At 39.0% G+C, this 22,109-nt stretch overlaps 1 protein-coding gene across 1 annotated transcript in view; it reads left to right on the plus strand.

Moving 5' to 3' along the window:
- The window catches only part of WWC2 (WW and C2 domain containing 2), a 62,324-nt gene that overhangs the window by 37,709 nt on the left and 2,506 nt on the right, over positions 1-22,109 (plus strand). The window contains exons 10-20 of the mRNA XM_009995959.1: positions 816-1,429; positions 4,876-4,999; positions 6,015-6,095; positions 6,179-6,265; positions 9,395-9,587; positions 11,225-11,389; positions 12,181-12,296; positions 13,295-13,487; positions 15,441-15,605; positions 18,052-18,144; positions 19,516-19,758. Of these exons, the coding sequence (XP_009994261.1) occupies positions 816-1,429; positions 4,876-4,999; positions 6,015-6,095; positions 6,179-6,265; positions 9,395-9,587; positions 11,225-11,389; positions 12,181-12,296; positions 13,295-13,487; positions 15,441-15,605; positions 18,052-18,144; positions 19,516-19,758 (2,074 nt within the window). The remainder of the gene's footprint in view (positions 1-815; positions 1,430-4,875; positions 5,000-6,014; positions 6,096-6,178; positions 6,266-9,394; positions 9,588-11,224; positions 11,390-12,180; positions 12,297-13,294; positions 13,488-15,440; positions 15,606-18,051; positions 18,145-19,515; positions 19,759-22,109) is intronic.

Here is a 22,109-nt window from a genome sequence, read left to right on the forward strand (position 1 = left end):
GAAAGAGTCATCTTTAAATAATTTTTCATCTTGTGCTGTTGTTTGTTTGGAATTGTGGTTATTTTTATCCTGTTAAAGGCAGTTTTCCAGTGGAAATTTTTTTTAACTTGATAGCTTTGCTGTTGTTCACTAACCATCTCAGTGTTTAAAAGGGGCTGCCTTGAATTAATTTTTCCTGACATTTTTTCCCAGTAGAGTTCTCCTAAGCCAAGGCAGTGACACTCAGTTTCCCTGGTCTGGCAGGGCTCCTTGTCTTCTATTATTAGCAGAAAAACATTGCATGTCATGACCTTCGCCATGCTTATGTAGTTCGATTTACTGTGCATATAGGAGTATATTGTCTTACAGATGTGAAGCAATTCTTCTCTAAGTTGTCTGCTTCTAGATGCCATCTTTCCCAGGTGCTTGAGCAGAGGGCACACTGTGTAATTAGCTTCAGAGGTGGCAGTACTTCTGCGCTGCCATAAGCTCCGTCCTGGGGATACCTTTCCTGTCACATTGACCCCATCAGTGCCTGCATCAAAGCAGAGCAGATGCTTGAGGGTATGTAGCAGCTGAGAAGGCTGCTGTTACTGCCAGACCAGTTTGCCAAATCTGCAGCCTTCTCCAGTAAAAAAAGGGGTTTGGTAACAGGCTGGAAGCTGGTTTGGCACACTGATCTAAGCTAAGTATGAGTACTTAAAACATAACGCCCCAAGCAGCATTCAGTTGTAAATTGTTACAGTGCAGCTCCAGTCAGTCTTATCTCACCTTGTACTGTTTTGTGCTGGTTCAGTTTCGTAACATCAGTGTGTGTGTTTGTGCTTTCTTTGCAGCCTCTCAGCTAGTACATTATCTGTGTCTTCAGGGAGCAGTTTGGGATCTCTGGCATCCAGCCGGGGATCTCTGAACACATCAAGCAGAGGGTCACTAAACTCACTCAGCTCCACAGATCTCTACTATAACCAAGGCAATCAAGTAACAGATTTGGACTATCAGTATAAACTTGACTTCATATTGCAAGAAAAAACTGGCTACATTCCTTCGGGGCCTATCACTACTATCCATGAAAATGAAGTGGTTAGCTCCCATGGGAGACTGGGTTACAGTGACTCTTCTTCATCTGCAGACCATCCCAAATTGACTGAACCTCCAAAATCTGTAACATCACTGTCTTCCAGATCCTCGTTGTCTTCCTTATCCCCCCCAGGCTCCCCTTTGGTTTTAGAAGCTGCATTTTCAGTGTCAGCTCAAAATTCCCCTCTGCATCACCTCACTACGGACTTTGAAGACTGTGAACTTTCAGGTGATTTTGCAGGCATTAGTCTCTGTGAGAACCAAATATTATTGGACTATGAGGCCAGAGCAGGATCTCAGATTCCTCCAGCTGATAAAGATCTTAATGAAGGCATTAGGCAGCCTCTATCTTCTCTACATGAAGGAAGTTCAGGTAATTTAAAAAAAAAATTCTTCAAATGTGTATGTTACATGAAAAATTTTAACTAAAAGCTGGCTCTCAAATGGGGAGGTACCTCATGTAACTGAAGATTATCTTGATCAGCATATGTATGCCATGATGAGTAGTCTGGAATTCTGAGGGATATTACATAACCTAGTTTTGGGTGCAGAGAGCTATGATCACCCTGCTTCCATCTATATTTTTCAAGAGCTATCTCAGAAGGCAAGCTCATGTATTGTGGTCTCTGTCATGAAAAAATAACAAAAAAATCTTGAAGCTGGGTCTGGAAGACACAAGAGGATGTGTGGTGTTTCTAGGTATCGTCAGGAACATATGGGGACAGGAAAACAAACCTCTACTGGTTGTTCATAACTTGCAGTCAGAGACCTTGTTTCTTACTGAAGATTAAGTTGCAAACAAACATTCTCAGTCAAAGAGATTTCAGAACTTAAAAGTTAGAATATGTGTATGCATATCTAGTTATTGGAACCTGCTGTCACTGAAAAATCTGCAGTTCATTTTTTGTGTGAGTCAAGAAAGACAAGTGACTACATACCATCTAAGTTACAGTGAGGCTCTCTTAATTTTTAATGTGGTTTTCATAGCTTTTCGCTTTTTAGCCATGATTTAGAACAGAGCTTCTAAGCAAGTCTAGGCCTCCCCCTACAGTCTGTGCATAATTTCCAAAAGGATTAATCATCTTATCCTAAAGCATACTTCCTTTGCAGGAAGATTGGGTGAATGACCCTGGGAGTTACCAAGGTGTTCTTAGTAACTAGTTAACTTTAACTTTGAGATGGGTGAATTAGGTGTAATGAATTCCACTCCCCGTCTGCAGTAAAAGCCATGCAACTTACTAAGTCATCTTATATTGTCAAAGCCTTTGGCAGAGTCAGAACTTCAAAGATCCCAGCTGTCAAGAACTGATGGCTTGTTCTCAGTCTTAGAGCAGTGACTTTGCTGTCTTTTGTTAGAGTTGACAGTATGTTGTGCTTTCTCTGCACATGTATTGATTTTTTTTTTTTCTGGTGTGATTCTGTGTCATTGTCTTCAAGTATGTTGCAAAGCATTTGTGTGTTTGTTACACAGCAGTTCTGTTTTCCCAAAGAATAACTGAGAGAGCCAGATTCCCACTAGTGCTGAGCACTGGCAGCCCTGTTTGAAACCAGATCAGCACCAGGCATACCAAGCAGCACATTTCTGGGCCTGAGCTGACAGTGAGGCAGCTAACTAAGGAGTTGGGGTATCTTAGAATAAATACAACCTGGCTCTAGAGCGTGCATTGTCCAGTTTTTTTGTCAAGCTTTAACCTTTGTGCCTAGAGTTTGCCAGTTTGTATATATATAAAAAGGAGTTGTTGTAACATCTGTAGGTTAACTAGGTTAGCTTAGTGCTGTACAGTATTAATTTCAGTATCGACCAGAGCAATGTGGCACGAGAAGATAAATGTATGGTAAACGTTGTACAAGCTGGGAGTTCCTCACTCTGTTCAACTGTGGAGAAAGAAAAAAAGAAATGGACTGATTTCCTAATGATCTGAACTTGTGAAATGCAAAGTGGAAAAACATGGAAAGGGATTTAGAGGGGGGTGGGTCATTTTATCCTTTGTCTTCTCAGTATTGTGGAACACAGTATTTACTTTGTTTTAGAGCCATCTTTATAAAAGGTGGGAAAATAATTTTATTTTTCCTGTCTGTATTTCAGCAGCATATCCTTTCCAAATTAACAACAACTTTCAGTCTGTGACTGCAATGTGGCAACCCATCTAGTCTGAATTTAAAATGGTTTGGAATTTGGGAACTCACAGGGCTGTGAAGGTTCAGATTTTTTATTTCTTTATTTTTTTAGATCATTATTTTCAGAGGCATCATGTGGTTGTCTAACATTTTTTATCTTCTTTGAGCATCTGTTAATCTGGATAGTGTCAGGGTGTCCTTTAAGTCCAAAAATAGTTAACGATTTAAAAATATAAATTCATATAGTGATTCTTCATACTGATACTTCCTCATGTAGGGTCATATGTATGAGACAAATTACCATTACATCCATATTATGACTGCCATAACAAGCACTCAGATTTTGAAAAGTGTGATATTAATTAATTATGCTTCAGTAGCTCTACTGTTCACAGTAAAATGGGCCTTGTGGTGAGTCTTCCATACATCAGCAGTGAGATGCAGACTGGGGTTGGTTCAGTGTTTCTACCCCAGTTTAATTCTTGGAACTGCTGTGGCACAGAATGGGAATGTTTTCAACAACCAGAGGCATAAAACCTGCATGGAAAAATTTCAGTCCACACATTTGTTTTACAAGGCTCCAAATCTGAATACTCCTGAATCTTAACTTGCAGGTTAGTGGAGACAGTATAGCTCGTATTTTCTTGTAATAATCTGCACTGGCTCTTTAGATGCAGTGTTCACCTGCTTCTCTGACTTTTCTGTACAGGTGAACCATATGGATATTTGCTCCTCTGCATGTCTCTGCTGTCAGAATCCAAGTTGGAATATCATGTAGTTCTTCCACAGTCAGTCTGTGTCATTGTCAAAGTCAGTTTGGGCTGTTGTGGTAATTCCTTGGGGTAATCAATAAATCATGTCATCACCTTCACCCCTTGCGTGTTGGAGGGGAAGGGAAACAGCACTTCATCATCAAGGAAAAAACATTCCTACTGCCATAAATAAAAGCACAAATGCAGCAATCAATCATCTACTCTGAGGCCTTAAATTTTAAACACCTTAACAAGATGTAAAGTCATGATTCAGGTGGGGACAATAAGGCATACCAATATCTTCATCCCCTGGCAGATAAAAGTACAGCATAGGCCTTCAACTTACTGTGCTGCAGAAGTGTGAATGCTGCTTCTTCACAGCATGACACTAGCATATGAATGCGAGTTGAAGATTAAAGCTAAGTAGTAGTTGCTAGTAAAGAGACCGTAGCGTAGAAAGGTTTTGATGATTGTAAGCCAGAGGGGATTTTTCATTTCTAGCCATTGTATCACTGGGGAGAGGGCATCTGTCTGACTTCTGAATATTTAATGAACAGTAGGCAATCACTTTACATGTAGCCAAAGTGTTACTGCAGTGCAGAATGTGAACGTGGCAAATACAGGTTTAAAGATCAGGATAATGAGGGTTAATAATGAAGATAATGAAGGATAATAACTAGCTCAACAGATACTGGTGACGATAGGAGCCTGTATCTCTGGGAAGGAATAATAGTTGTACATTTTCAAGTTCATCAGTTTGGTTATATCCCTAGCCAGAATACGTGGTAACAGCAGTACAGTCTCAGAATGTTTAATGATGTGGAACAAAACTACTCTGTGATACTCAGTTAAGGGTCACCGCTTTCAAGCTGACAACTTTCTAAGCTATGAGCTTCTCTCTTTCTGACTATTAATCTCTTGGACTAATTTTCATTCTTTCTTTTTGTAGGTCTTGACTTACCCCAAAGAGCAGCTAGTCACCTGCTTCAGGAGAAGACAGTTTGTGTATCTGCTGCTGTGTCTGATGAATCTGTAGCTGGAGATAGTGGTGTATATGAAGCTTCTGTGAAACAGTAGGTTTGAGAAATAATGCAGGTCTCTCCACCAAAAATGTAAAAATATCTGTCAGCAGTTACATAATAGCAGCATAAGCGGTTCATTGGTCTTGCCATTTTTATAATTATTTTGTCCTTTCATATTGAAAGGAAGACATGTTGAAGTTTGATTGCTTTTTTAAGTTAATACATTTGCATTAGAGTATTTAAGTATTGAGTAATTTATGGCAGGGGAGGAAATAAATACGCCCTATCAAATTAGTCATCAGTTAGAAAATGAAGAGTAAAGAAGAAGCTTTGAAATGCAGTCTTGAAATAATGCTGTCATGTTCTAATAAGGCACGGGATGTCTGAGTCATTCTCCACATTTCCGATCTTGACATTTCCTATCTTGTTTATTAATCCCAACAGTCAAGTTTTAAAAATCAGTGAAACCCGTTAATAACACATCCTCACTCAAACCTCCCAGAAAATTACTGGAAATTATTTTGCCACATGCATTCTCTGTAATTCCATTCATCACTAGAGTTGCTCTTCAGATGCAAGACTTGAGTTTCTTTGGTTCTCTTGAGTGCTTCTGAAAATAGACTCAGAGGAAAGATGCTTCTTGTTTGCACAGAAACCTCTGTTTTACAGAGTTTTTGTTTCCGAAATATTTGTCAAATTTATCATACCCAGTTTACCTGTTGTCTGATGTTTATTCGAAGTGTGAATTTCCAGTTTTGTGTTCAGAAAGGTAAAGAAATACTAAATATGTAAAGGAATATGTAATGAGTTTTTCTCTTGCCTGCTAACGTGGCTTGCTTCAGTAATCAACCTAAGGCCTTTCTCACTCATTTCTGGAGTTGTCAAACTGTTCAGGCAACAACTGTTGGTATTGTGTAGGCTCTGAAATCCTCATTTGGAGTTTATGCTGTAAATAAATTAGCCTGTTAAGGAGAACATATACATGTTCTGTGTACACATACCATAATTATTGCTGAAAGCCTAAATATAATTTTCCTAGTATTGAGTATTTGTCTGTTTGCCCTAGACCAAATGAAACTGAAGACATTGTATACAGTGAAGATGATGCAACAATTCTAGAGGCTGCTCAGGTACAAGTAGGACTCAGGTAAGCGACCAGCAAAGGGAAAAATTTTGTCCATACATAAATATGAATAATAAACATCCCTCATGTTGTCCTTTCTTTAACAGATACGACCACAGTAATTCAAGTTTTGTGATAATCATAGTACGGCTCAGAAATCTTCCAGCATTTTCTGTCCCCCTTGGGTCTAAAGTGTAAGTCAAACAATCACTGAGCAGTAATGTTGAAATATGGTAATAATAAATTGTACACATTCTCCAAAGGAATGTATTGGTTTACTGCTTAACAGCACTAAAATATGTGTAAAACTTTCAAACTGTAGTAGTACTTACCTTTTACATATTCCAGCAATGCTGCAAGAAAAATAAGTTGTCAGAAAATGTGCACATTCCACTGAAGTGGAAAAAAAACTGGTTTTAAAAAATGATGCTTCATTTCTTGTTTTTAAATGTTCTGTAGCTTTGAGAGTGCAGAACAGCTGTCCTGTCGTAACTAAAAACATTAATTTGATACTCTGCCATTTTTTCAGCTAAGAATGCTGTCTTTTTACATTTGTGTGACATTTTGATGCTGATAAAATAGGATGTACCTTTTAAGTGCGCTTTTAAAGGCGAGGAGTAGTTTGAAAAATTGCAGGTGGACATGCACAGCCACACTGAGATACACCTTCCCTAACAACTGGAGCTTGGAGGTCTATTAAGAACTAATTCTTGTGTTGAACTGGACAGTAAAGCTCTGAAAGTAATTACAATGGAAATCATATTTAGGAAAGGAACAGAAGCGCCTGAATAAGAAAACGTTACCACTGAGATTCTAATCTAGAACTGTCATCTGTACAAATAAGAACAGCCTCCCTTGGCTCCTTGGGGATGCTTGTACTTCAGTGAGCTTTTTTTACAGACTGGAAGGCTATCTTAAACTGCTGAGAAGCTTAGTAAGATTAGAGTAGAACATAATCAATCCTTGAAAAATTTGGTTTTCTTGCTGATTCCCGCTATATCCCATCACTTTGAATTGGATTGTCAGATCAAGAGGAAGCCACTGAATACGGGAAGCATGGACAGGGATACAGACCTAGGTGCTTGTGTGATTTTTCAGTTTGTTTTTAATAACAAATGATGGGCTACCACCATCCTTCTTTCTCTGACCTCCGTTGTTCTGCTGCTGACCTTCCAAGGCCACTAGCATTTAGCACAAGCATATAGAAAAACTATAAGAAAATAAATTGACACAGCTGAGAGGAAAAGTAGATAATGTAAAATATAAAAATGTCAACAAAATATTCCGTAAAATAAAGTTAGGTCATAATCAGCATCTTTTTTAGTAATTAAAGTATGAAGTTGTAATTAGTAGTCAGGTATCTTCTGTGCAGAAGTCCAGAGCTGCTGCTGCTGCTAGAGATATTTAATAAAACTAAAGCTATCCAAAACAAGGACAAAGAAAGGACAGAGTAAAGGAAGGACCTTGCAAATAGCATTTTTTTGTATCACTTGCCATCATGGGCCTCTATGTACATACAGTACAGATACATGCAATGATAAAAATTGAGACTGGAAAATGATCATAGAATGCCAGGTTGGAAGTATTGTCTAGAATGTCAAATAGGGTAAATTAGTACTTTATTGAACCTTTACACACAGAGGAATAGATTTGACATGAGGTCTTTACTGATGTGTATCTATTTCCACACTGTTTGTAAAAGTCGTTTGCTTTTAGACTAGGTAGAGCCTATCCGAATACTTAACTGTTTGTCAGGATCATCAGGTGAGAAGTCATAGGTTTGTCACAGCAAAATCTGAGGCATTGGTTGACTTTTAAACTTTTTTAATTAAAATGAAAGTAAGTGCTCTTGTAAACCAAAGCCAGTGAGCAGTTTACTTCTCTGTTTACCCCACATTCTGGCCTGATGCCAATAAATTGGCAAACAATTATTAAAGGATAGTTCCAGTGGACCGCCTTTTAAAAATACTTTTAATATACTTTATCTTCCATTCCTACCTCTTCTCTAAATGTTTCCTAATGGCTTAGTCTATTAAAATGGCTGTTTCCAGTAGACCACACAAATTACTCACCTACGTTTTTGAGAACAGCAGCAGCATTACTGGAATTTCATTACACTGCCACCCTGGTTTGTCAAAATGCTGGATACCTGCTGTGCAGGCTGTACATGTGAACCACATAACTGAGATCTTGTTCTTTATCCCAAGAAGCTTGGCGTAATTGGGGAATAAAGGCTATGCCCAAATTCAAAAAACAAAATCAAATTTCTCATAGAACTAATATATTTTGGTTTAATTAATACAAAACTATGTTTTTAATAACAATTAACGGTATGTAAAAAAAAATAAATCAGAAAATATAGAAGTAGTACAACAAATTTTGGGAGAAAAAGTGTTTTCCAGAACAAATTTCTTTGGTCCACTTTTTCTTCTTGCTTTACCTAGCTTCATTGCATTCTCTTCTACAGTACATGTCAATTTTATTTAAAGCAAATACCAGAAACAGGCTAATGCATAGACACAGAAAAGATGTGAAACAATTACCATGCTCATTCATGTGTTTGAGAAGCTATGCAATAGGTAAATAACAGGTACAAATTGCAGTAGGAATGTCTTCATTTTATCAAGCTACTACTAAAGTGAGACCTGTAAGTGAGCAAGTATTACCTTTATCCATATAATAGCCATGCATGTGTGTTCTAGAAAAAAAAAGGCAGCTGTGTAGTAATTTGAAGTTATTCCCAGTGCTCAAGTTTAGGTTTGCAAGAGGCATTCATTCTTCTAAGTTTCATTTAATGTATTGTGAATTGAGCTAAAGCAGCTTTGGGCCTAGCTATTTTCTTCCTCATTTTTCAATTTTCTGTTTTCTTCGGAGCTTTTGTTCTGTTTGTTTCTTTAAACAATTAAAAGACATCCCTGCTTTTCAGTGCTGCTGAAGCACTGAACATCATTCTGAGAGTTTAATTTTGCACCTACCCAAATTTTTCTAATTTTTAAAATTAACATTAATGTCATGTTTCCTCATATCTGTGACATAATCCTCCACAGTTCACAGTACTAAACCAGAGGATCAATTTGGATAGAGACAGAAATAGCTACCTCTCTACCTTTTACCAGATACAGAAATTCCTTTTTGGGAAATTTTTGTGCAAGGGGAAAGAGGAGTTTCTTGCCCCTCTTTTTCACCTCTTTTCCATTTCATGTCTGATTTGTTGCTGTTTCGTTTTTCTTGCTGTGCAGTACTTTTGTCACTGGGGTCAACTTCTATCATGCATCATGTGCAAGTGCTAGTTAAAATACAGGTAAATGTTTTGGTTTTGGCAGGTATATCAGAGTAGCAGTACTTCCATCCTCAACTGATATCAGCTGTCTATTCCGCACAAAAGTTCATCCTGCCATGGAAACTATTTTATTCAATGAGATATTCAGAATAGCCATTTCCCAAGTAACACTGCTACAGAAGACGCTGAGAGTAGATGTTTGTGCTGTCAGCAGAAGTCGTCGGGAAGAATGCTTGGTATGCAGTTTTATTTCTGTCTTTTTTTGGCATGAATTTGTTCATAGTGTCCCCTCTTATTTTCATGGTAAAGGCTGCTAAAATTCTACAGTACTTTGAGAAAAGCTGAAGCATAACTTGGCTGATGCTATAGTAGTTAAAATACTACCTTTCCCTGAAATTCCTGATGCAGAATCTAATCCTGGTTGGAAATTTTAGGAGGTGTTTTGATAATTCTAACACTGCATTACCTGAACCCTTTAATTACAGGTGAATATTCCAATTTTGCAGTTTTATGCATTAAAAAAAAACAAACAGCCATATACTTCATTGCAACATTACTCTAACACTAGATTTTAACGTAAAAGATGAATTAAGGGCTACAGTATGTCCAAAACCTAAAAACAACCCTCGTTATTGCAATGTCACAAAGTGCAAACTCAATTACATTTTTGCACACTGTTGTAGACTATATGATGTCCACCTTTTCAGACTTTATGATCTGTGGAAATACTTAAAAGACCTAACAACATAGGCCAACCTATTGGAAACTGGCCCTTTCTAGATTTTGTTGTTAATTGTGGTCATTACCTAATCAGGGATGCTTTGTTTACTTTCAAATTGCTTGTGCATGTTCTGGTACAACTCAGTTTAGTTTCTCACTGTGAGTCTGACTCAGTAGCACAGTGAGACTTTTAGTTACAACATGCTGAAGAGATGCTGGAATCTGCTGAGGTTCATCACCCCTGTCTACTGGGAACAGCCTCTCTCTTTCAAAACAAAGTTAATTTCATTCCTGGGGAATGTGTTTGCCTTTTCCAGTATGTAAGATGTTCCTGCTCAGGTAGGAGAAGGGCAGCAGAACAAAAATGCAACAGAATGCATGAAACAAAGGTGGAGGGAAAAACCCAAAACCAAAAATCCCACCAGAGATATATGGGTTAATCATAAGATCAAAAGAAAGTTGGGAGTACCACCCCCAGCGGAAAGCCCTGCGCAGCATGGCCAGAGTCTTGGAAAGAGCTATGTATGCAGTCCAGTAGCTGTGAAGATTATTTACTTTGCCAAAGAACAGAGGATTTTAATCTCCAAGGCACAGCCCAAACATGAGTACTTCATAAGTTTTCTCAGGGTGCCAACTTGGTGGATGTCAGTGCTTGTTCAAATGAAAGCATTTCTTTGTCTCTTTTACTGTCTTTTCATCTGCTTCTTCACTGGTTAGAGCAAATAATGTCATCCATTACTGTTTGCATATTGATGATTTTTGTGGTGGAAAAATTGACTGGCACTTGCTGCTTCCTAAGTTGATGCTGCAGGTTTCACTGACAGTTTTTCATTCTTGAATGCTACAGAAAGCAGACGTGTGTTACACTGATAGAGAGGGTTTTGTGTGCGTGTGCACATGGGGAGAAATACTGCCAACTGAAATAATAGATGGCAGAATGGACAATATGAAGGACCTTTCCACATACTTCTGTTTGATTTTAATTAAAAGTGAAGGGAAATGGAAAACTGTACAGTTAAGAAGGAGTTAAGACTAACGTCAAATTTATGCTCCCTATGTTGTATATGATAAATACTGTAAAATTTCTTTTCAGCTGTCTTGTAGGAAGAAAACCCACAAAAATAAACAGTTTTCTTCCCCTTATTTTGTACAGGCTGGGACTCAGATCAGTCTGGCAGATTTATCCTTTTTTGTTGAGACTTGTACTCTGTGGTACAACCTGTTGTCTTGCAAGCAATTTCCGGGCAAAAAAAACACGGAACAGAACGAAGTATCCATGTTTCTATTAGGCAAGCAGTCATCAGACTCATTGGACTTGGTGAGCAATGTGTTTGCTATTACTGTCCTAGCAAGAAAAAATCCATGGATTCTAATTGTGCTGTTGCACTGTGGTTCCTTCAATGTCTGAGTTGCCCCCCTGAAGGTCCAAGGCCCGGTTGTCTTGTAGGCACTTCTGTCTCTAGTGACACTATGTGAGTAGGGCCTATATAGGAATTCAGACTTGTTAGAAAGTGTGGGTAGGGCTGATGCTTATTAGTGGGATACAAAATTGCACTCTGATTTGAAATACTTCAGCTGTGTTTTATTTTTTAAAGAATGTTATTTAAGAGCTTCCTTAAGTTTACCATTAATTTTCATAGGCACACATTAAAAATTACTAGTTTTAAGTATATTAATTTGCATACTTAAAGCCGTTGAACTGAAAATGCTGTTTATGCAAAACATATTCATTCTTCTGATTACATAAGCTTTTCTGCTTTAATACCTTATTGAGAACTATGCTTAAAAATGTAATTTTTAACAACAGCCTTTTTTTTACCTAAAGATACCATAGGTATGATAGGGACAGATGAGGCATTAAGGGATGCCAGAAGCATATTTTATAATGTTATTGTTTTACAAACAGCCTATTTTTGATTGAAATTTACTGTATATAAAAACAATCAATGTGCTACACACTGGCAATTCAAACCCCCTATACCTGTGATCTGAGTCATGTTTTTGCTGGCATCCAGGAGCAGCAGAGTAATGCAGCTCTTGCAAGAGCTGTCATTTATGTACATATGTACCACTCAATTCTGGTTTCATCTTCTCTTTCCTTGCAAATAGGATGCTGTGTCAGCTCTGCTGGAGAGGACATCTGCTGAGCTGGAAGCAGTAGAACAAGAGCTGGCTGAAGATGAAGACGAGGAAGAACAGGAGCAAAGGGGCTCTGAGGAAGACTGGTAAAGACCCTTTTCCTCCCTTGCTGATTGTTCCTGAATTATTCCGCTCATTCCTCCTACTCTTAGACAAATAAAAGGGTTGTACTTTCAGAGGAGATCACAGAATCATAGGGTGGTTTGGGTTGGAAGGGACAGCTAAAGATGATCTAGTCCAACCCTCCTGCATGGGCAGGGGCACCTCCACTAGATGAAGTTGATCAGTGCCCCATCCAACCTGCCCGTGAACATTTCCAGGGAAGGGACATCCACAACTTCCCTGGGCAGTCTGTCTCACCACCACTGGAACTGGGGTAAAGTCTCATTCTCTTGGGTGGTCAATTCTTTAATATTCTTTTATGTTTCTATTCTCTTGGCTGCTCTATTAACTCCTACTGCTGATGATCCTCCACTCTGTGAAGAATTTCCTTTGAAACTACTTTGGGAGTCTGAGCCACTGTAGGTGTAATAGGATGCCTCAGATATTAGTTGCATTAATTATAATAAGCAACTAATAGGATTTGAAAAGAGAGCTGATGTCTGACAAAGCCAGTGTCTGTCTGCTTCCATTGATGGTCTTGTTTTTGACCAAGTTGTGAGCTTCCCCAAGAAAGAGATTTCTTGCTAAATTGCTATCTTGAGTTCTGTTCCTGCACAATTTCTTAGCTGCAGTGTAGAAATAAATACTTGCCATATTGAGTGGGAAGGGGAGACTCACTCATTTGTTTCATTAATTTATTGCACCCGAAGTCCTTCAATGTTATCAACATATAGCTACTGAATGTAATGCAGTGTTATCATAATGATCTCTAAGGTGACCTGTAGTAGAACTTGTGTTTTATTGGAGCACATAATGAAACGTGCCTTCACATGCATTTAATGGAAGCATTTGGGTGATACTCTTGCTTTCCCTGTCAGGAAAATGTATGTTATACATGAGTGAAGGCCTAGACCTTCTGGTATCTTTCTCTGGTGGGATTTTTCAGTTGGAGAATAAGCCTGGGCTACTTCTGTTCATACAGGTTAGAAATGCTCATAGAAGCCACTGATGAAATTATGGATGAAGAGGAAGATAGCGTTAAGCTGGCAGTAGAAGGCAACTGTACTGATGACATGGGGTTACTCATTAATGCACAAGAAACAAATGAAGACAAGGACAGAGAGAACAGCAATGAAGCCCATGAAAGCCAGCAAGCTGCTGTAATACTAACACTGGTGAATATCTTAAAATGCACATTCCTACGGTATCTGTGTCTGAAAACCTGTTTCTGAGCAGTTAATGTACAAGTCTGCTGCATCTGAGCACTTATCATTTGATGTGGCCTTTGCACTTGTCAGTTTGTACGCACTTTAAATGAAATCAGTGTGGTCACTTCTGAACTATGAAGGTGGTATTAACAGGCATGCTTGGCAGAACTTCTAAGTTAAAGACAATTACCTAAAAATGTCTATCTTCACTCTTTTTTGTTGCAGAGGGAGAGTATTCAAAATACAAGTACAGCTCAGTAGTTTCAACTTGTGCATATTTAAAATATTGCTGCACATCTATGTAATTGTTTCCTTTTTTTCTTATTCATCTAATAAGCAGGGGGAACAGGTGTCAAGATCTTTTCACCAGTTGGGGGATTTCCTTGTTTCTTCCCTTTATTTTAGGGTGTGAAATGCTAAAACTGGCTTAGTAGAGAAGAGGAGGAAAGATTAATGAACATTAAATTCCAAAACGTCTATTAAACTGAACTGTTAAAACTATCCACACACTGCACCTAACAAATTCTAATTCCATGTGTTTGTTAACTGTTCACTTCAAGTTATATTCCACCTTTCTGAAAGTACTTTTAGTAAATTTTTAGTAAACATATCACTGATGTGGTAGCACACACTCTAGAAATAAAATGTTTAGAAGGCCTTTCCGCATCTTAATGAAAACACTGTTGCATGTGTTAAATGTACAGTTTCTGTGAAAGAGCAAAGGTTAAAAAGCAAAAAATGACACCTTATCCCTTCAAGTTTGTAACAATACAAAAATTCAGCACCTGAGTGGACTTGCTGGAAATTGTAATTAACTTCCAATTAATGTGGCAAGATGCCAAATGAGCTAAGGCCATGGTATTAAAAAGGACTGAGTGTGTCCTGGGTAGCAAGCAAATAGGGATCAAAGCCCCAGCTCAGCCAGGGGGAGACCTGAAGGACAACATCTGAAGGTCTGACACACACACAAGTGTTTTGCTAAGCCTAGGCTGGATGGATCTGGACAGTGAGTGAAAGACGTAGCAGACCTCGCTGTGAAGCCTGCAGCAGCATAGATCTTCATGTCCCAGATCCTCTCAGGGTTGTAGTTGTCCAATTTAGGTCCTTATATTTATCACCTGCACATGGAAAAACACGGACCTCATTAAATAACCCAAGTTGAAGACAATGATGCCCCAGTGCACATCAGTAACATCAGATGTGCCAGCTGCTGCAGGGCTTATTCTAGCTGGTCTGTCAAGATAATTGCTGCTTGCAAGCGTGGGCTGCACCACCTGTGGGGATCTTGGCACCTGAGGCTCCCTGTGGCATGTGTGGGACAACTGCAGGAGGCAGCAGACCCTTCTGAAGGATGCAGCTGGCAGGGTCTTTTCCCTGGGTTTACAAGGTGGGTACAGCTCTGCAGGTTGCCATAAAGCAGCCCTGCTGCTGTTGTTGGGGGCACATACAACAAAAGTATGTCCAGAGAAACCTGGGCAATGTAACTTTTCCAGCTGTCCCTTTCAGTGTGCATAGGTGTCATCTCTAGCATGGCAGAACCTTGCTTCTATTCTGCAAATGCTGAACAAAGCAAATACAAATGCACAATAATAATGATGACATGTGCAAATGGCAAAGAAAACATTTGTGCCATGGGTGCATCAGACCATCTACAGGGCAGCAAAGGCATTTCTGTAAAAGCTTCAGTTTTACTGGCTACAAAGACTGCTTGCAAAGATTCCCCAAACAGTTACGTGTTTTCAGAATTTTGTTTCTTTACTTAGCATGGCTTCTCTGTATGTGCAAGATGCTTTTTGCTGCTTGGCTTTTTCCATCCACTGCAAGGTAACAAAAATGCTTGTAAAATACAAAGGCACAAAAACTACGTAGCGGCATGTGTCTGGATATAGTAGTTCTTGTGAACTAAATTCCTTTCCCTAGGTTGATAAAGAGACTAACACCGAGGAATCGCTTAATGAGAATGCAACAGTCCGACCCAAGGACAGAGCCAGCTGGAGCTCAAGACAGCGTCCCTTTGTCAGGAACAGCATGATAGTGCGCTCACAAACCTTCTCTCCAGGCGAGCGGAACCAATACATCTGCAGGGTAAGAGGAAAAACACTTGGAATGAAGAGCTATTAACTAGAGAGTCATTTAACTTCTTGGGAATGATGCATTAATGACAGTGAGTCATGTAACAATTTTCCCTGGAAGAGGCAGAGCCTGTGCATTCTCTAGGTTTGTTCTTTTCCTGACTGACCTGATGCATAGTAGAATTGACTTTCAGCAGAGTTGCATACTCTTGCAAAACACACTTACTAGGGAAAAACACATCCCACTGGAGACAAGTAACACAGATTCCTATGCTGGCTGGCTGCAAAGTATGCTTCAGTGCATGTCAGCAACTACAGCTCTCACACAGCAAAATAATTTGTTAAAACGAAGAATAGAGTTCACTGTAAACTGCCAATGCATTACCATATTTTAATAATGTAACCATTTAAGGGTAACAGTGTGGAAAGAGCTCAGTCATCAATTTTAAATTTCAGTTTATATCTCAACTGGTTTTAAACCTGGGCAGCCCAAATCCTCCTGTAATTGCGTCTTTGTAAGATATGTGAGCGCTGCCTAGGGGCTGATTTTTAAATGTGGCTTTAGTAACAAAATTATCCAGTCTCTCTAGGTCTAGGTAGCATGTAAAAAAAAAAAAAAAGAAAACTGTCAGACCTGTTGCTGCTAAACTAATTCAGAAAATAATGTATTTAAAGATTTAAGAAAGTATTACTAGCTTACAGATTTTAATTACAGATATCCTAGAGAAGGCAGTTTATTTTGATCTTCAGTTTTAGCAGGGTACTCACATAAGTATGACTTTTAAAAAATATAAATATTTATGCTTTAATTCTTCTCCATTTCAGGTAGAGGTGGTTGCCTTAACCATTTTGGAACATTAAAGCTGATCACTTCTCTGTGATTATAATTGGTTTAAAAAATAATAATCTATAGGCCATATCTACATTCTTAAATAACTTCCATATACTCTCCAGAATGAAACACAGCAGATCATTTTGTAACAATCTTCACATAATTTAGATAAATTATTGGCTGAATTCAGAACCTAGCCTTCATCCTAGTTTCTGTACACTGGAAATTATTTGTATTGGCTTAAAAAATGTAGCCTTAGCTTACTGCTTTTGGAGGTTTTGACAGGAAGTAACACTAATTACTCTGGTAATTTAGTTACTATAAACTCCTGAGCTTTTTGGATCTAGAAAAGTACTGGCATTTTGTAGCTTTGATATTGCTGTGTACCTGCTGCCAGAAGTCACAAACGGAAATATACCTTGAATAAACCATTCTCTTTTTCAGTGTGTACAGTATTGCCTGGGAGCAAAGTAGCCTAGGAAAAACTCATGCTTTCAAAGATGAATCTTTTGCAGCTTCAGAAATACTTGTAGTCCACTGTTGGGGCTCAAGTGTAGGCATCTGAGTCCACGGAGAGGGATGAACAACTCAGGTGTCCCCACTTGTAGCCTGCAGTCCTAGACCCAGCTTGCCCACAAGCATGTCCAACATCACTTGCTTTGTGGTGCTCAACTAGAAGAAGGCATCTGTTGGATACACTCTGGCTACCTGCTGGCTACTCTCTTCAGAAGAGATGGCCAAGCTTTAAGAAAGCAACTACTCTCATATGATGTTACAGCAAACACAGATTTTTGAGGCCTAAAGGACAGACCCAAGGTCTGTTGGTGCCTTGGACAGTATCCCTTGAAGAGTGCTTAAGGATCATCAGTGATGACAGCCACCTGGTCATATCCGAGGATGAGCACCTGGTAGTGCTCAGTCAGTTTTGTCTCTCAAGAGATGCATTCATATTGCAAGAGGTTGTATTTCTCACCCCCAAATCCCAGTCAGTCCTGCGTAAGCATGTTAAGGACTATGGCTTTGGGTATTAAAATGATAGCAAGGTGACTCTCTTTGTCTGTCCATTTCTGAAGAGCTGCAGTAAGTACCCTGCAGTTGGATGCTTCTGTTTTCTCTGAAGGTTACCAGTGATGTATGTGGAATTGATATTATAATTAGGAAGAAACTACTGCCAAGTTCTGGTGCATATTTTGAGAAGCACAAAGTGCTTCTGCAGGAAGCTGTAGGCACACCTCTACTTGTTACAAGTAATACAAAAATACTGTTTGTTGAACAGGTGCATGTCTACAGTAATTTACCTTCCCTTTAGTAAATTTGTTAAGAGCCTGCCCCAGATAAATGAAATCCATTGTTTATGACTGCAGATGATATAAAAGCCAGACAGTGATTTGGCAGTGCTTAATAGCCATAGTTGCCTTCCTTGCATTGCTAAAGAGTGTGCTTATTATTCATTCAGTGGTTGTGTGCTTTAGGAACAGAAATTTAGAAAAGACACTTATTCTAGTTAAAATTATTTTTATACTAAGAATTACCTACATGTATATCAACACTGAGGTTTTCTGACTGGTTGTATCAATACAGATGTATTCATGTAATAAAATACTGTTTGTTATGCACTTTCTGACAGTTGAATCGAAGTGACAGCGACAGCTCAACACTAGCCAAAAAGTCTCTCTTTGTGAGAAATGCTACGGAACGGCGAAGCCTGAGAGTTAAACGGGTATGTGCTGTGTTACCTGGACACAGTTTAAAGCAAAATACAGGGAGAGGTAGAGTAGCAAACCACTTAAACCATGTGTTTTAAGTATTTCAGCAAAAGCAATGGCAGTACCACATGTTGTCCTGTGGTTTCAGGTTGAAGTCTTAACATGGTGGTCTCAGTCCTGTATGGTCCCCCACCACCAAAGCATATGTTGTTGTAGATGTGGCTAAGGGCAGCAGCAGGACACTGGTGCCCAGCATCCTGGCGTGTACTGCTGAACTTTAGCTTGTTACTGTTAAAGAACATGAATATTACAAAGTGACCCAAAGTGGCTTACACAAATGTCAATGCCAGCAACATGTATCTTGAGCAAATTTCGCTGGAAATTTCAAGGCTTCAGATGTCCTTTTAAAGTGGGTTTACTCTTTTCCAGGAGTGTTTTAGGAAAATGGTTGAAGGATCAGAGAGTAAGACTCTTTCTCTTGCATTGAGTTTATTCTTACCTAAATTGAGGGAGGTATATTTTAATCTTGTTTGTAACTAAAAACCACTTCTGCAGAAGGGCTGTTACCAGGTAGCAGGATTGTATTTGGCATATGAAGGAAGTACTGAATAGTCTAGGATGGCTTCTCCTGCCTGACTTTACTCATGTGAAAAGTTATAGAATCATAGAATCATTTTGCTTGGAAAAGACCTTTAAAATCACCAAGTTGAGCTATTAACTAAGCACTGCCAAGGCCACCACTAAACCATGTTCCTCTAGGGATGGTGGCTCCACCAGTACTTTGGGCAGCCTGTTGCAGTGCCTGATAATCCTTTTGGGCTTTCCATGGCACAACTTGAGGCTATTTTCTCTCATCCTATGACTTGTTGCTTGGGAGAAGAGACCCACACTCTCACCTCACTAAGACCTTCTTTCACGTAGCAGTAGAGAGCAAAAGTCAGTGTAAAGGGGCATTAAATAAATACAATAAATTTAGTGAAATACACTAAAGAAAACTCATGTTTATGGAGTTTGTAACATTCTGTGTTTGCTTAGGCCTTGAAAAAGCACATGTTGATGAAACTAAATAACGTAGTTGAAATCTGTGGGGAAGTTTGTGTAGTTCTGGTCTCCTGGCCTTGTTACCCTGGGGATCAGAATGGGATTCTTGTTTTTATCCTGTAAATATATCATTGTATGCCTGATTTGAGAAGCTTTTGTGCTTGCTTGTAGCTAGTAACAGAAGAAAGATTCCAGAATAGGTGAATTTTTGGACTTAGATCTCACCAAAGTAGCTTTCTGCTAAAGAAAAAAAACGTTTAAGCTTTTCTGACTGTTTTATGTCAAACCCTACACTAGCCTCTCTAGATAGTAATTTTTCTTGTTCTGTCTCCCAAATGATTCAGCCTGTTTGCCAACCAATCATGCAAAGAGCCACGCAAGAGTGCCCCATACGCACTTCCCTTGACTTGGAGCTGGACCTCCAGGCATCACGCACAAGACAGAATCGTCTGAATGATGAGCTTCAAGCCTTGCGGGATCTTAAACAAAAGCTTGAGGAAGTGAAAGGTAGAGGAGAGACAGACCTTCCCCTGTGTGTGCTAGAGGATGAACGATTCCAGAAACTCCTGAAACAAGCTGAAAAACAGGTATGAGCAGCATATAGGTGTTGTTTGAATGAATATGCATATGCCCCTACCTTTTCCAGAAATTTGTTAAAATAATTCAATCTGTCATATTAAGGATTTTTACAGAAGCTCACAATTGACTATAATTATACCTCTGAATTAGGCAGTGCAAACAGTATTTCTTTATTAACCAATACTACAGCATTTAAACGTAGAATTTGAAATAGTGTTTTTCTAGTGCCCTCTAAATGAGTAGGAACTATTATTTAGAGTAATAGTTGTGGTTATTGTAGTAAAATAGCATAGACATCTACTTAAAACTTAATTTAAAATTCTTACATCCCAACAAACATGCATACACTTTTTGTCCTTCAGCATCACTCCATCCAGACTGCACAGAACTTTCAGCCAAAGATCTTTGTAATGGGTAGACAGAGCAAATGACCATTACTTATTGTGGCAGGAGCATGTGGGAAAGGCAGTGCCTCCAACTGAGTCTTAGTTCTTCATGCAGAATGATCTAGTTTTGGCAAAGGAAAGCTGAATCCCATTCTCTGTTATGATCTCTAAAACAATACAAGTAATTGTACATTGTCTCTAAATTGCCATAAGGTAAGATGGGATGCCTCCACATGGATATTAGACAAGGAACAGGATAGGACTGAAAGCCAACACTGACAAGTTGGAACATGATAATTCCACATGAAAAAGTTGGATGTTGTGGGTTTTTTGGTTTGTTCTGGGAAGGCTGTTTGTTTCTATAAATTGTGAGGGTAACCATACACTGGAGTGGGGGCCTAGAGAGATTGTTAGTGAAGGAGAAAACCCAACCAAATGAAAAAATGCCCCGGGCTCCTCCTCTGTTGGAGATATTTGGAACCTAACTGGGCAAAACCCTGATTACCCGCCTCTTGTTTCACCTTCTCTGAGCAGGACATTGGAGTAGGTGCGCTCTGGAGCCCCCTCCCATCTATGTGAATCAGCTTCTGATGAGGGGAGGTTGCTAGTGACATCTGGGTGGGATTTATACTCTTCAACTATTTATGGTTGATGAAGATTAGTGTTTTGTTGAGACCAAGTAATTCAGAGTACTAAAAATAGCAGTTTTAACCAGGTGCAGAAGACCTGCTAATATATAAGGAACAGTTGCTAATTTTGTTTGGTTTTTTTGTCAGGATTTTTCAAGTTAAATGTCAGTAAATAGCCTTGTGTAGAGGAGGGAAGGGATGATCCTAATATTTACATACACAGAGCTGAGGGCTGAACTAGACATTTGGAAGGAGATACTCCAGATACAAGAAACAAAAACATCAGCAAAAACATCACAGCTATCAGCAGATGTCAAAAAGCAAGTAAGACAGGAGTTACGAAGAAAAGAAGTTGAAACAAATAATTATTATACAATTACATGTTATGCTTGTTTTTTTAAATTGTTCAGTACTGGTTCCCCTTCTCAAAGGGGAAGTCTACAGAGGGTTGACAAAGATAGTCAAAGGAGGAAATGGCTTCCATGTTAGGATGTAGAATCATGAGGAGAGCCATTAATCATTGTCTTTTGTAATACAGGAAGCAGGAAATTAAAGAGGTGGCAGGTTAAATCCAAGCAAACACAGCAAATAATTTAGAAACTCTAAAAATATTTGCAGAACATTGAGTGGTACAAGTCTGCATAGGTTAAAAAAGCAGTTTAATAAATTCAAAGCTAAAAGTCAGAACAACATTCACAGCCATTCCACCTGTTTGAAGACTGCTTACGATTTTTCTAGAAGTATTTTTACCCTTAAAATCATTGGAGCCTTCCCTTGTGGTGCAAAACAACCCTGAGGATGCAGTGCTGTGCTGTCGGTGTTTCCTCTTGGGTTAGAAGAACACAGAAGCCTAGAGAACATTGTCATAGATTATTTTTTAGATCCTGCAGGCATTAAAATGGCACAGACTTAATGCAGTAGCTGGAAGTGCCAGAGAAATAGAGTCTCAAGTGAAAAATGAAACCACAGATGTGGGGGGATGTTGAAAATAAGTGGCTGCTTGCTAGCACACAGTTACTCTGCTTGAAGCCAAATACTGACTCCACACCTTTCCTCCCCTTCCTACCACACTTTCTTAAGGACTACAAGTATATAGAGCCCACTAATACCTGCAGATCAGAAAACAGCAGGTAATGCTGTGCACCTGAGGCATTTTCTCTCCTTCAGTTGCATTCTTGTGATAAATCATGCAGCATTTTAAAGTTTGAATCTGAAATCTGCATGGAAGTTTTCAGACACCTAATGTCCTCTGAAGTGCTTCCTCTTTGTTTATGTCCAAAAAAGATTCCTGTGAATATCTGTAAAGATCTTAATTTCTTTTCAGTACAACTTCTAAATAGAGGT

Source organism: Chaetura pelagica, unplaced genomic scaffold (assembly GCF_000747805.2).
Source record: "Chaetura pelagica isolate M959 unplaced genomic scaffold, ChaPel_1.0 scaffold142, whole genome shotgun sequence".
NCBI lineage: Eukaryota > Metazoa > Chordata > Aves > Apodiformes > Apodidae > Chaetura > Chaetura pelagica.